This window comes from Hyperolius riggenbachi, chromosome 3 (assembly GCF_040937935.1).
Source record: "Hyperolius riggenbachi isolate aHypRig1 chromosome 3, aHypRig1.pri, whole genome shotgun sequence".
NCBI classification, from domain to species: domain Eukaryota; kingdom Metazoa; phylum Chordata; class Amphibia; order Anura; family Hyperoliidae; genus Hyperolius; species Hyperolius riggenbachi.
The window spans coordinates 64,620,758-64,636,847 of NC_090648.1; the positions used below are offsets into that span (position 1 = coordinate 64,620,758).

Below are 16,090 nucleotides of genomic sequence, written 5' to 3' on the forward strand. Positions count from 1 at the left end.
CATGGATATTATTACTACTAAGGGCTGGACCTCATGGACCCACATGTTTCGCAGTGGTAACCTCTATACTTACAATTTTAGGTATATTTTATCACTATATTACCACTATACTATCATATGTCTGTAATTATGATACATGACTCTGAGCGCCTCTATTGATTTTATGTATTTGTTCTTTTTAAAAAAAAGCACCTGTCATTGACCTGAGGAAGCGGCTTGGACCGCGAAACGCGTTGTCTGTCTATTGTGCTAAATAAACCTTCTTAATCGTTTACCACGTGGAGTCTCTCTGTACAAAGAGAACACCTGATATACTACACGGGCGCCTCCTATCCTCTTCGGGAACCGATCTTGTATTACCCCACCCGTGGGGTTCTTCGCGACGCACGAGAAGCGAAGCCCTTTTTTTCTAAGGAGCAGCGACCGACGACCATAAAAGACCGAGTGGGGACGGGACTTCCCTACACGCCTGTACAAGTGGTTGCCTTCAAGCAACCTACACTTGTGAGTATATCTACTCTTAATTTATTAATTTCATTATCTGAAGATAATACACCATAAGGGCTCCTGGTACCCCTGCGGGTTTTTTCTTTCCTTTTTTCTATACCGACCTAGGGGTGGATTTGCACTTTTCTTAACTGTAGTACAGTTCTAGAAATTCATGCTAAGACGCTGCTATGCAGTAGGATGTATGTAGGAATGTTCTTATTGTCATGCAGAACTGTTCCCCCTGCTGGTTAGAACAGAAGAGAACCTGAACTGAAAATAAAAAGTCCAAATAACCATACACCGATCATACTTACCTCCTGTGTAGTCTACTCCTGAATCCCTTTCTCCTCTCCTGCATCCCATTTGTCCACTGTGATCAATGAATTCTCCGTCCTCCATTTTGATAATGGCCATTACCCCATAACAGCTTCCTGGTCAGCACACTATTAAACTGTAATATCACCCACTTGAGCTATAGGGAAACATGGACATTACCTTGCACATTCAGTTGTAACTGACAGCTGCTGATATATAACTGACAGCAACTGGTATATTTCAGTTCTGACAAAATATTGTCAGAACTGGAAGGGATCACTGTAAGAAGAAAATGGAAACCTTCTGAGAGGAATTAATGGTGAGGTTAGTATGTAATATTCATTTGCAGCTACGTCATGTGTTTATTTTAAATAATTTTACTTGCTTCAGTTTCCCTTTAAGAAGAAAAAACAGCCGGTAATGATTTGATAAATCTGGCCCACTGACCTGTCTCTGCACTGGGCCTGCGGACAGCTTCTACACTTTGGGCCTGATTCACTAAGCGGTGCTAACAGTTAGCACCCTGGTGAAAAGCCCTTTATCATGCCTAAACTCAGTTTAGGCATGATAGGTTTAGGTGTGATAAGTTTAGGTGTGATAAGTTTAAGCGCCAACTGCGTTAGCACCGCAGTGTACAGCTGATCAAAAGTTTTACGCTAGCAAAGACTGGTGCACTTCGTAAAAATTTAATGGCGCTGCTTTGCGCGCGGGACTTTGCAAGCGATCTAAACTTATCTAAACTTAGCATGCCTAAACTTATCACACCTAAACTTATCATGCCTAAACTTTTCACACCTAAACTGGCTTTTCACCAGAGTGGTGCAATGGTTATCATGCCTAAAGTCTCTAACTGGGTTAGCACCGCTTTGTGAATCGAGCCCATTGCATTTAGATGGGCTTTAAAGCAATGCTGAAATAATGAGGAAGGTGAAAGAGGCATATGCTGGTGCTTGTGGAAAGCAGGAGGGTTAAGGAGTGAATCAGGTCATCAGGGAGCATGGCGCCAGCCACGTAGCGTCAGATGACGGCACGAGTAATTCGGGGATCCGGCGATCGCTGGACACCCAAATTACTTCTTCTTCCGAGTTGCTTTGACAATTTAATGCTGCCCAGTGATTCAGTGGCAGCAGGCTCGCCCTATGCCCAGTTGGCCATATGCCAAGTGGTCATAAACAATAAAATCCTGCAGTCGAATTGATCATTTATGATTGCCGCGGTAATCAATCAAAAACAGTCGGTTACGGTTATGCCTATTAGCAGCTGAATTCCTGCTAACAAATTCGATCAGGTTAATGGATTACGTATGCAATCAATCGGACAATGGATTTTATCGTTAATCGCCACCTTAACATAAAGTGGTCAAACAGCGTTCAGTATATTCTCTCCTCTGTACAGCGCGTGATCCTCCTGGTAGTCGCTGTTACGGTCCAGTGTTGTGCACATGCGCAGGCAGCGTATCCACCCAGAGGCGTAACAATAGACCCTGCAAGGGATACAGCTGCAGGGGGGCCCAGAAGCCACAGAGGGTCCATCCTGACAGACTGAGGACTAAGGGCAAGGAGAGAAAAAAATCTTTCTGCTCTTTACTCAGTTCTAATGACTGTATCTGCTCAGCCACTGATAAGGGATCATACAAAGTTTTGCATACAAAGTTTTGAGATTTGTAGACAGTCCCTATTCAGTGTGTAGCAAGCTCTTGTGTACAGCCTGTTCTACCTCCAGCCTTTCTACCCATCCCCAAGTGATGTGTCCTTCAGTGACGTTTGAGAAGTCTGGGTACGGAGAGAAGGCGGGAGGGGGCCCCGTCTAAAGTTTTGCAGGGGGGGCGTGATTTCTAGTTACACCCCTGTATCCACCACCAGGGGCCGCTGGTCATGCATGTCCACAGCAGCAGAAAACTTAGGGTTGATTCACACTGGCTGCGTCTGCACATTTAAAAACACTGCATGTAACAATACTGCATGATTCTCATTCACTTTAATGAGAGTCGAAGCAAAATCGCTTCTGCAGTGATTCTTATTCACTTGAACGCAATTGCAGCAAAATCACTGCAATTTTGCCATGATTTTAACTGTGGATCAGCCCTAACACGGACGCAGGCGGACGGAGCTACCCTAGCATTCCATTATATAGGAAATATACATCTATTCAAGCTGAATGGCTCCAAAAAATGACACATCCAGCGCGCTTTGATAAAATCAAAATGCTGCTGTGGGAACATCCTCATAGGGTTACATTAGCCGATTGCTTTTCCAAACGTAGACAATTTAAAAGCGCTAACAAATTCTCTTGGTGTGAACTATGCTTTACTGGTAGCAATACAGTATACTATAGCAATCTCCTATATCCCTGACATCGCCACCTGCAGGTGAAAATTAATGTGTCAGTTTGTCCGACCAGTCCGACGAAGGCTTTTTATAAGTCGAAAGCTCACTGTTTATCCATCTCTAAGTTAGCCAATAAATGGTATCATCCTGATTCAAAACTTCTTGCTTTGTCATTTCAGACAGCGTTTGTAACTGCAGAAATTATTGTTGTTAAAGTGATTTTATGAGAATTTTCTTACTTCATTTGTGTTTTACAAGTGAATATGGGGAAATTTTCTTCATCTTACCTGGTAAGTTTCACGTTTTTTTGTTTTATATATATATATATATATATATATATATATAATTTAAGTTAACCAGATTGTGAACCCTAGAATATGACTGTAAAGCATATAGTACACTATACGCTGGAAAATTGATGCATTTTAACTGATTATGTGTTTGATTTCCATGGCTACAATTACTAGGTAATGCCCAGTGATGCTGATCCAGGGATTTTATCTGATTGCCATCTGGAGTCGGGAACAATTTTTTTCCCTTTTGGGGCTAATTGGACCATGCCTTGTAAGGGTTTTTCGCCTTCCTCTGGATCAACAGGGATATGTGAGGGAGCAGGCTGGTTGAACTCGATGGACGTATGTCTTTTTCAACCCAAATAACTATGTAACTATGATATCAGTGCAATGTGAAAAAGCTTCAGATTTTCAGCATACAGTGTGAAAGAGGCCATAGTGAAACATAGGCATTGCCTTGCATGTCAGTTGTCCTTGCAGTTATAAACAACGGACGTAGTGTGTGGAGGCTAAGGCTAAACTGTGAGATTATACATGAGGCAACACAAGGCTGGAAATGGTCACGCTGTGCTCAGAAATGATTAGCATCTTTTTCTGGGAACTCTCTGTGCCACCCCGTTTGGGAAGGGGGATTAAGTCATCATGGGGCCTTATTGTCTTCTCTTGATAAATGCAGTGGAAATATACACATCATGTAAGTACATTTTATTGCTGATACAGTTTAACCGATTCTGGACCGCACTAATTGAAATCCATGCCCTGTTTTGGGCGTGTTATCCCTGCTAGGGCATACATTTCAACAAGTCCGCCGCATGTTCCAGCTGAACGCACTGCTCTCACGCTGCTGCAGCCCACTTGCCCTGCTGTCGGTATGGTAGCAGAACTCTGTGAGGCGGCCAGGAGCCGATTTCAATGGTTCACATTAATTACAGGGTCAGGAGCCAATGAAATCGGCTCCCGTCCTGACCGGCTCACAGAGCTCTGCTGTCATAGCGATGGCAGGGTTTGAGTGGGCTTTAGCAATGGGTGACCGGCGTGAGTGGCGACAGCAGCGATGCCATGCTGCGAGACGTCGGGAAGCCCTGTTTGGGGGGGCAGAGACTGCTGGTACTGAAGTGATTAAATTAATTCTCACTCTTTAAAAGGACTTGTCCCAAAATAAAATCCCTATATGAGAAATGTTATATTGAAGGAAAGAGCCGAGGTTACTAAAAAAAAAGTTCTACTTACCCGGGGTCAGGGCCGGTTCAAGTAACAATTGGGCCCTAGGGCAAAATTAGCCTGGGGGCCCCCCAACAGACACCCCCCGACCAAAAAGCGTCATTAGAGGCCCTTTGTCGCAGCCAAACTTCCCTCCTGGGCCCCTGAGCTGACTGCTGACCCTCCCCCAATCACCCACCAACTTAACAGACTCTGCAGAGTCCCTGGGGAGCAACAGTTAAGATGGGGTAGGGACAACCTGGGGGCCCCTACAGGCTCTGGCAGGGACGGATCTAGGGGGGGCAGACGGGTCTCTTGCCCCAGGCGCAGTTTGTTGAATTCTTAAAAAGGCGGCAAAATTTGGATGGGGAATGGCAGTTTAGGCGCCAAAACCTGATCTTTAGGCACCAAAACTGGATGGGGAATGGCAGTTTAGGCGCCAAAACCAGACCTTGCCCCAGGAGCAACTTGGTCTAGATCCGTCCCTGGGCTCTGGGGCCCTGGGACAATTGCCCATTTTTTCCTATGGTAGCTCCGGCCCTGCCCGGGGTTTCCTCCTGCCCCTGGCAGCCGTTGTGTCATTGGCCGCAGCTTCTGGGTCTCCTTGGTTGCAGATGCCGACCTCGCCATTTTGGCATCTTCTGCGCCTGTGTGAGTGCCTGGCTGTGCCACTCACGATCGCGCTCACGTGGCTTGGAGCGTTCTGCGCAGGCGCATAAGTACTTGTCACTAAACCTGTCAGGAGGACCTGTCACAAGATAAAATTCCTATAATGAGAAATGCTATATTAAAACAGCCAATCCGTGTCTCTTAGGCTATGCCCTATTAGTAAAGTATTGTACCATGTTAGCCATGTCCTAGATGTGGTCACTTACAGGGAAGCTGCAATGAAGGCAGCCTGGCTTCCTTCTACCATATATATCAATGGGAACATGACAGTAAACACCTACTCTGCTCTTTGTTCCATTCTTCTCTGCTAATTCTGCCTGTTATCAGCCCTGATAAGAACCCCTGGCTGAGCATTCATTCTGGCTTTCACTGGAATGATTATAGCTGAGTCAGTCTTCTGTGATGTCTTTTCAAGCCCAAGCCTGCCCCCTTGTGGCTCTGCTTTCCTGCTATGTATCCCTGTAGAAGGAAATCAGAGCTAGGAGGGGGCAGACTTGGGCCTGAAAAGACATCACAGAAGACTGACTCAGCTATAATCATTACAGGCAAAGCCAGACTGAATGCTCAGTCGGGGATTCTTATCAGGGCTGATTTAGCAGTGAAGAATGAAACAAAAAGCAGAGTAGGTGTTTACAGTCATGTTCACATTGATGTATATGGTAAAATACATGAGGGTGCTTCGTCTCTGGTTCTCTTTAATGTTAACTTAAGGGTTAACATCCTGTGTTTACAAATTAGCTGTTCTCTGAAGGCAGCCAGCTGACAGAGTTGAGAGATCAAATTACACTGGTGATTAGTCACAGATGAGGGGGAATTAGACAGGCTAAACTCTCTAAATACATACAGGGTGCATTTCTCTCTGTTTTTCTTCTGTTTTGTGCAAGAGTTCAGGTCCACTTTAACTGGTCGCTACATTTCCAACAGCACCACCTGCAGGTGAAAATGAATACATCAGTTTGTTGATTCAGATAGTGTTTCTATTACCCTGTCATGAAAGCAAAACTGTATGTAGATTGCCATGTTTCCTTGAAAACACTAATTCACTAACAATAATGATAATTTCCAAGCAGGTCTGGTGTATGTCTGTCTGTCCGTCCTTCTGTCCTGCACACGCCTCCCCCCATTGACTTTGACAGGAAACAATTTCAATCATTGCAACTCGTAACAGTTATAAAGCTACAGTCACTAAACTTGGGCCAAATATTCTTGATGTCAAACCCAAATAAAAATGTGAAAATTTTTTGGGGTTGCCCAAAAGTGGGTGGAGCTAAAAAAAACCTAGCCAAACAAAACTGAGCTATTTTCTATACACTTCTCCTCCTACAGTTTTAGGAGTACAGTTATGAAGCTCTGCACACCTCTTTTGCTCTTTGTAGGTTGGTTAGCGCTTATTGAAGTGATCCCACCCACCGTGCCCCTGGGTTGGCCCGCCAAACACCCAACTTTGACCCATAGACTTTTAATAGAAAATTTCAAATGGCTGTCACTTGTGCATCTCTGAAGCTAAACTCACCAAACGTGGATCACATATTCATGGGGTCATTGTGTTTTATCATTGCAGATTGGGGACATCTGGAGATTCCTTCTCGCCATCTTCTATGGTTTCATCAGACCTCTGAAGGTTGGACTCCAAGTTGGAAAACAGAGGTTCTGCTGTATGGTAAGAGTTTTTTTTCTTTAGGTTTATGGCCTCATTCACATTGGCCTCAATTCACTTATCAAACACTTTATCAAACATTTGATAATTTACCTCATGGCCATGGGTAAAATCTAATTTTGAATTTACTAAGGTGTTACATATTTATCTAATGTTTTATCAATAAAACGTTCAATAAAACCATAACACCTTAGTGAATTCAAAATTAGATTTTACCCATGAGGTCAATTATCAAACGTTTGATAAAGTGTTTGATAAAGCTTAATGAATTGAGACCATTGTGTGTTAAGAAAAATAAAAACCCCATGCGTTGATGCTTGCTTCATTTGCTAAATGTATTATTGTAGTGGACTTTGACTCTCTGACTTAGTTTAAAGAGACACTGAAGCGAGAATAATTCTCGCTTCAGAGCTCATAGTTGCTAAAACGCTGCTATCCTGCGGCTAAACGGGGGTCCCTTCCCCCCCAACCCCCCCACACAAAAATCAACGACCAAATTGGTCGTAGATTTTGCTGCTCCTAGAGGCAGGGCTAACGGCTGCAGCCCTGCCTCTCAGCGCGTCTATCAGCGGCGCATCGCCGCCTCTCCCCCGCCCCTCTCAGTGAAGGAAGACTGAGAGGGGCGGGGGAGAGGCGCAGATACGCGCTGGCAGACGCGCGTGGGGCAGGGCTGCGGCGGTTAGCCCTGCCTCAATCAGGAAGAGATCCCCGGCTGCACGGAGGGGATTTTGGGGGGTAAGGGACCCCCGTTTAGCCGCGGGATAGCGGCGTTTTAGCAGGGCACACATGCCCTTGCTAACTATGAGCTCTGAAGCGAGATTTATTCTCGCTTCAGAGTCTCTTTAACTGGTCCCTACATTCCAAACAGTGCCACCTGCAGGTGAAAATTAATAACTTAGTTCAAAGCGGATCCGAGATGAAAAACTAACTATAACAAGTAACTTGTCTATATATCTTATCTAAAGTTTAAATAGTTTAAACAGCAAATCTAGCTGAAAAAAGCTTCAACAGAATATGATTATTTCTTCCTGTGATACAATGAGAGCAGCCATGTTGTTTGTAAACATTACACACAGGCAAGCTGATCTGTAGCTCCAGCACTCAGCCTGTAAAAACCTAATCCCCCCTTCTCCTCCTCCCTCCTCCCCTCTGCCTCTGAAATCTCTGGCTAGTAACCTCCTCCTCCCCCTGCCCAGACTGAGCTCCCATAAGCCCTTGCTACAGTGCCAAGGCACTCTAAAAAGCTGTGGGTGAGGCCTGTTTAGTTTATAGGGAATTAGAGTATTAAAACAAAAACAAAAAAGTATTTGGCTTGAGGAATGTCCTATAAACAATAGGAAAGGAACACAATTATGCAATAATTAAAAGTCAGATGCAAGGGGCTTGATTCACAAAAGAGTGCTGTTAGCACGGCCATTTTCGCGTGAATTTTCGCATTGCGCGCGATCGCGAATTTTCGCGTGAAATGATATCGTTTTCGCGCGCAAACGCGAATTTTTGTGCGAAAACGATATCGATTTTGCACGGAAATTCTCGTTTGCACGCGAAAACGATATCGTTTCGAGCGAAAATTCGCGATCGCACTCTTTTGTGAATCAAGCCCTAGGAGTTAAAAAAAAAAAAAAGATCTACTTATCCAGGGCTTCTTCCAGCCCCTGGCAGCCGATATATGTCCCCATGTCCCGGGGTCCCCTCCATTACAGATGCCAACCGGTATCTACTGTGCCTGCGCAGGCACCACTCGCAATTGCGCTCACGTGGTCTGTCCTGCACAGGCGCAGATCTACTACGCCTGTGCAAAACATTCCAGACCACGTCAGGCGCAGTAGATGCCGACCTGGCAAGGAAACCCCTGGCCACCGGCTGGGAGCAGAGCTGCGGCGAGGGCAAAGGACGGCTGCCAGAGGCTGGAGGAAGCCTCAGGTACAGTAAGTAAATCTTTTTTTTTTTCACATTTTCCTCGGACCTCCTCTTTAACCAGTCGCTACATTCTCAACAGCGCCACCTGCAGATAAAAATTAATCCATCTGTCAAGAAACAAATATGCAGACTGACATTTTCCTTGAAAACACTATTTTACTAACTATAAAGCTGATTTGCATTTGCTGTATGACGTGTCCATTCCTGATTCCCTTCCCTTTTTAATAATGACATTGTGTTTATCACTGCAGCTTGAGGTCACCTGGCGATTCCATCTCTCCATGTTCTGTGTCTTCATGGGATCCTTGCTGGTTGGACTTTATTTTGGAAATTTGAGCTTCTCCAAAATGGTAAGAGCTTGTTCACACTAAGGGCGCTTTTGGTTTTTTTTTAAGCGCTGGCGATTTTTGTGCAATGATTCCCTATGAGAGTGTTCACATATGAGCGGTACAATTACGATCCGCTCAACAAAGTGCTCCCTGTACCATCTTCAGGGCGATTTGCCTCAATGGAAGGTATAGGGAAATCGCAAAGCGCTTGAGAAAACGCTTTGTATAGCGATTTCCCCAGCACTTTCATGAATAAATACATTGAGCTTGATTCCCTAAGACAATATACATGCCTTATCAGAGTTAACATGCCTTATCAGAGTTAACATGCCTTATCAGAGTAGCATAGCGAGCGCTACGAACTTATGCCTGCTAATTGGCAATGACCAGAGCTCCACTCGCCCTGCCCTGAGCCCCTGCAGGTCCAATCACTAAAGTGATGCTACTCTGATAAGGCGTGTTAACACCGATAAGCCATTTTAACTCTGATAAGGTGTGTTAACTCTGATAAGGCATGTTAGCTTTGCTAAGATGTGTTAACTCTGATAAGGCATGCTATTTGTCTTAGTGAATCAAGCCCTATGTATTTATTCCTTCCTGGGTGCAAGAGTTCACTTCCTGACTTGCGTCAACAAATCACTCTGCAAAAGCGCTTAGAAAAACACTTTACATAAAATAGACGCAGGTAAGCACGCTAAATAAAAAAATAATGCTCAAAACCGCAAAACTTCAGCAATTGCGATTTATGATGTGAACAATGCCTCAGTGATATACATTTTTCTTTTTTTAACTTAATGCTGTGATCGGGCTGAACATCATCACTTCTATAGGCTCTGGTGGCCGGAGGTGCATAAAGCAGTAATTTACATGACTCCACCCACCCTTCTTCAGTAATGGTTGTGGCAATGGCCTCTAGTGCCCGAAGGCAGCTGCTTAAAGGACAACCAAGGTGACATGTGACATGATGAGATACACATGTGTATGTATAGTGCCTAGCACACAAATAACTATGCTGTGTTACTTTTTTTATTTCTCTGTCTGAAAGAGTTAAACATCAGGTATGCAAGTGACAGTTTCTGTCTGGGTCGGCACCGGGTCGGGACTGAGTTAGATTATAGCATAACCCTCACTGATTAGTAATTACAGCCATAAAATACTTTCCTGTCAGTAAATGGCTTCTGAGAGCAGGAAAGAGATAACAAAAAAGAGTCAATAATTCGTAGATTTGAGCTCTAGCATACTTCAATGAAGGTGTCATTGAGCAGAGACAATGAAACATTAAAAACTTAAAAACTAAATTAAACTGTGGGATATCTAAAAAATTCATTTTAGGAGAAGGAGGATGGATACAATTGTTTTTTTCATCAGTTTATTTTCACCTCGGATGTCCTTTAACCTCTTGAGGACTGCAGTGTTAAATCCCCCAAGTGACCAGGCCATTTTATGTAAAATTGGCCACTGCAGCTTTAAGGCCAAGCTGCAGGGCCGCACAACACAGCACACAAGTGATTCCCATCCCAACCCCCCCCCCCCCCCACACACCCACCCACCACCACCACCACCCTTTTATTCCCACCAACAGAGCTTTCTGTTGGTGGGGTCTGATCGCTCCCCCCATGTTTATTTTTTTTTTACAAATATTTTTGTTTATTTCTTTTTATAAAAAACCCTACTTCTTTAAAGATTTTCCCTGCCTCTCTCCCTGCATCCCCTCGCCAGCCTATCACAGCGATCGGCTTCAGTGTCACACGGCTGTCCCCAGTACAGCGCTGCTGCTGATCGCAGCCCTGTACTGATGCAAACACGGCAGTTTCGGCGTGTAACAGTCTCCCGAATGGCGATCGCTGCTCGGAGACTGAAGGCGGAGCTCTGCTCCGCTCCTCAAGCAGGAGATGCGCGCGCAGCCTGCGCATGATCTCCTGCAAACTGCTGCCCCAGGACTTTACGCTGATCACTGTTAGGCGGTCCTGGGGCTACCGCCGCGGCCACGCCCATCGGCATGACTCGGTCGGCAAGTGGTTAAAGGATCACTATTACAAAAAATTTTAAAATAAATGAAAACACATAAATATAAAGTAAATTTCTCTCAGAGAAAAATGTGCTATAGAATACTTTTCTCCAATGTTGCTGTCACATACAGTAGGTGTGAGAAATCTGACATGACCAACAGTTTTTGGACTAGTCCATCTTCTCACGGGGGATTCAGGGTTTTCTTTATTTTCAAATGCGCTTAGTGAATGGCAGTTGCACCGTCCAACTGCCAAAGAAGTGTGCAGCAAGCAGGGAGGCTGCCCAGCATACCTGTGTAAATCCTTTTCAGGGAGCAGAACTACTGCACCTGCTCAGAAGAGACCCGATGACGTCACGTACACCACGTGACCCGCGCCGTGGAACGTGGACCTGCTTCTTCACCGCTGGATGCCGGGAGGGAGAGGAGCTGCTACGAGGGCACCGAATGCCGGGAGGGAGAGGAGCTGCTACGAGGGCACCGATCGACTGCCAGGAGCTGGAAGAAGCCCCAGGTGAGTGCAGTTTTTTTTTTTTTTTTATGTGCAGCGCGGATCTTCCCTTTAAAACCACAAATTTATTCCAAATCAACAAGGGTTAAGTATACTTCAAATATATAGACACTGGAGGGCGCTGCCTAAGTAGTTATATTGTAAAAGATATATCACAGCAATATAAGTGTTATGCTTCTATATAATTCTACCTCCTGCTGCAACCATCTCAGGTGGGGTTAGCCCCATTTTCCCCACCTTTTAAAGAAAAAAAGAATTATATATTGATGAGAGGTGCGCTGGATATGAATAATCACAATTTATTTTTCTAGTTAATAAAAACACTTTATTAAAACAAAGGGGGGTTATTGTACCCAAAGCCTTACATTTTATTATTCATATCCAGCGCACCTCTCATCAATATATAAAGGGTTAAATATACAATCACTTACTTGGGGGGTCCTTTCAACAGGGACCCTTAGCATATACACAGAGCCGTTTCTAGGGCAGTGTGGGCAGGGCGATCGCCCTGGATGCAGACCGGCAAGTGCAAAAGGGGACCCAAGCAGAAGGACATAACTGCTAGGAAACTGGTGGCGCGTGGTGCAGACAAATGGAAGAAGAAAGAAGATTACCAGCTCGATCACCTTCCTTGACTCCTCCTGGGCTGCCTGTGTCAGACGTCACGTCAACATCACATCACCACTGTGTGATGACACCCGATGTCCTGTAGCGGTACTGCAGGCTGTCAGTGTTCCGCGCCCATGGAGGAGTCAGCTTTCCTGGATCTCTTCCCCTGTGTGTTTTCCTGGTCCCTGCTTCCTCCTGGATGAGCGGCTGGTCACTAGTAAGTAGGCAGATCTACTTGTGACCTGTGGCTGTGTGACTGTCCCTAAAGGGGGGGGGGGGAGGGGAGGGGCACAATTTTTACACCCTTGCCCTGGGTGCAGTTTAGCCTAGAAACTGCCCTGCATATACAGCGCATATAGTGCGACAGCGCACACAAATAAACATCAGAGTGTCAGTGTCAACAATGCCCAGTCTCCATTTCCTACCGGTTTTGGCCTTTCGCCATCCTCAGGGAACACTGGAGACAGGGCTAAGTAAGTATATATAGGCATTGTATCACTTACAGTGGATAGTAGATCTCTGATTCCGCCTCCCGCCGCTGATTGAAGGTGCTATGCAGCTATTGAACGATCCAAACCATATGACACGGTGCTGGGGCTTCTGGGTGCTGTAGTTTTTCCCAGAGCCTTTCTGGATACCAAAAACTATACTGTTTTCATGTAGCAAGTAGAACATGTGGCCATTTTCGTTTCTCCATCACCTTTGCAAAAATATCAATTTTTTTGTGCAAATGAGGATATTTGCGACAATACATGGGGATTAGAAAACTAATTTTCTTGAAATGCATTGAAGTCTATGGACATGAGGAAACATATTTTTGCTTCACATGTTTTGCTTCACCCTCTGAGAAAAACACATGTGAGCAGTAGTAATAGTGACATGATGTGTACAGTGCCTGCATATTGTGTTTACAACTTATTATAGCAAACCTGTAATGAGGAAACTCACTTCTGGCTAGACACACACCTCAGTAGAAAATCAATAGAAACAAATAAGCATTATATAACCTCTCTGTTGGTATCTATGACCTATAGGGGATGTTTTAAAGAGGAGCTGTCGGCCATACTATCTCAGAAAACCAAATATATATGTAGATAAATACTTTCTCTACGTACATAACATATGTATTGCACTGTCCACATTTTGATTTTAGTGATTTTTCTACAGTAAAAAAAGAGAAAATCCATTTTAACGGTGGCTATCATGAATCCAATCCTGATGTCATTTCCTCCCTTACTCTCCTCTGCCTGATTTTGGGCCTCCCAGCGGCATTTGTAAAATAAGAATAATATAGGTTTATTTATTCAAAATTAACCACTTTACCCCCGCGCGTACGTATTTCTCCGCCCCTTTTTCCATCCTTTAAAAACCAGGGACGGAGAAACACGTACTTTCCGCGTTCCCGACGCTGCCCGCGCTCCCGCTCGTAAACACGCCGCCCGCCGCTAGTAAAACCGCCGCCGCCCGCTCGCCCAGAGATCAATGAACGGGAAAATCCATTCCCGTTCGTTGATCTAAGCCCCGCAATGATCAGCTGCTCTCCTATGGGCAGCGCGATCATTGTGAGAAAAAACTCACGTGTCCAGCCTCCTTATTCTTCCTCCAAGCTTCCGGAAGGAAGCTTGGAGGTCGCATTAAAACAAAAAGTTACTGTGGCCATCTTGTGGCCAAATAGTAAACTACACCCTACACATTTTTCACATACAAATAAATGACTTTTACACATAAAATTAACTCATTACCTCCCACACTCCCCATTTTTTTTTTTTTTGTAATTAAAAAAAAATTAAAAAATTTACAATTAAAAAAAATACATAAATAGTTACCTTAGGGACTGAACTTTTTAAATATTTATGTCAAGAGGGTATAACACTGTTACTTTATAAACTATGGGCTTGTAATTAGGGATGGACGCAAAACTGAAAAAAATGCACCTTTATTTCCAAATAAAATATTGGCGCCAAACATTGTGATAGGGACATAATTTAAATGGTTTTATAACCGGGACAAAAGGGCAAATACGTTTCATGGGTTTTAATTACAGTAGCATGCATTATTTAAAAACTATAATGGCCGAAAACTGAAAAATAATTATTTTTTTCCCCACATTTTTCCTATTTTCCCATTAAAACACATTTAGAAAAAAATAATTCTTGGCATAATGTCCCACCTAAAGAAAGCCTAATTGGTGGTGAAAAAAACAAGATATAGTTCATGTCATTGGGATAAGTAATAATAAAGTTATAGACGAATGAATGGAAGGAGCGCTGAAAGGTGAAAATTGCTCTGGTGGTCAGGGGGTAAAACCCCTCAGCGGCGAAGTGGTTAAATACAATAAATATTTACAAAAAAAAAATAAACATCGTGGAAGCGATCATAGCCCACCAACAGAAAGCTCTGTTGGTGGGCAGAAAAGGGGGAAGGGGTCACTTGTGTGCTTAGTTGTACGGCCCTGCAGCGAGGCCTTATGCTGGATACACACTATGCGTTTCCGCATGCGACGCGGCCGTCGATACGCGTCGATTCGATTATTTCCGACATGTCCGATTCAAGCTTCGATGGATCATTAGGTCGATTTGCCATACTTTACATGGCATTCGACCTAAAAATCATCGAAATTCGTTCGGAAATGTTGGGAAATAATCGAATCGACGCGTATCGACGGCCGCGTCGCACGCGGAAACGCATAGTGTGTATCCAGCATTAAAGCTGCAGTGGCCTTAATTGTAAAAAAAATAGCCAGTTCACTAGGGGGGTTTAAGGCCGTGATCCTTAAGTGGTTAACAATAAATTCTGTCTTTGCAGGAAATGGAACCCCTCTTTACAGATATATTGCAGAAGCTTTATAAAGAGTCTATTCCTCCTGAGAAGCTCAAGCTGATGTGGACTTTGAGCCGAAACGCTCTTCTTTTCGGCAAATGCATTGGGGCTCTCTTTGTGCCACTTCTTGCCAATAACATCGGAAGGTAAGTTTTCTTTCCTTTGTAAAGAGCCACCTACTGACCCCTGTATATCTATGTAAGGACTAGTGCACACCAAAGCCGCTATTGCAATCCCTAGCACTTAGCAATTTGTGATAGCAATTTTTAAGGCGATATTCAGAGCAATTTTTTAATAAATGAATGAGCGTTTTTTTCCTAATGCTGTATAATGTACTGTTTTCTGTGCCCTCATGTATACAATGTTAATATTTTTCTTCCTGTTCCATTGTGTGTTTAGGAAGAGGTCACTCCTATGTATTAATGTCCTGTTTCTGTTTGCCTTCCCGCTGGTCACACTGGGCAAAGTGCTGCATATCTATTGGGTAATCCTTGGAGGGCGTGTCCTGCTGGGAGTCTACTCCAGCCTCACCTCCACACTCATCAGCATGTATGTTCTGGAAGTGTCGCCTCCTTCCCTCCGGACCTGCAACGCTCTCTGGAATACGCTGTTCTTTACCTGTGGCTGCCTTGCTGGAAAGGTAAGTATGTTTTATATTGATTTCTGTTTTTTTCCTGCATTAGATACAAGAATTTATTCGAATTCCTAAGTGCCAATTATTATGTACTAGAAAAACGAACAAACGAACAAAGCAATTTTACCGCAAGAGGTTGTAAAGTCAATTAAAGTTTATGTAGACTTTGATACTTAGTGCGACAGAAGTAGTCAAATCGCCGCAATCCCATGCCAAAGCCAACATTACATTACCGCATGATCCATGCCTACCACGTGGAATATGCAGTAATCTGAGTCTATGGCAAGTGACATAATAAGTGTAAATGAC

The 16,090-nt window shown here is 44.1% G+C and overlaps 1 protein-coding gene across 3 annotated transcripts in view; it reads left to right on the plus strand.

Annotated features, from left to right (window-relative positions):
* The first annotated feature begins 634 nt into the window (after positions 1-634).
* The window catches only part of LOC137562675 (solute carrier family 2, facilitated glucose transporter member 1-like), a 63,000-nt gene continuing 47,544 nt past the window's right edge, over positions 635-16,090 (plus strand). The window contains exons 1-5 of one of the 3 annotated variants that reach the window (XM_068274236.1): positions 635-1,128; positions 6,855-6,953; positions 9,122-9,220; positions 15,133-15,293; positions 15,547-15,787. In XM_068274236.1, the coding sequence (XP_068130337.1) occupies positions 6,951-6,953; positions 9,122-9,220; positions 15,133-15,293; positions 15,547-15,787 (504 nt within the window). In that variant the 5' untranslated portion in view covers positions 635-1,128; positions 6,855-6,950. Of the gene's footprint in view, positions 1,129-3,379; positions 3,422-3,894; positions 4,119-6,854; positions 6,954-9,121; positions 9,221-15,132; positions 15,294-15,546; positions 15,788-16,090 lie in introns of those variants that run through there. The other 2 variants (XM_068274234.1, XM_068274235.1) reach the window with 2 other exon arrangements.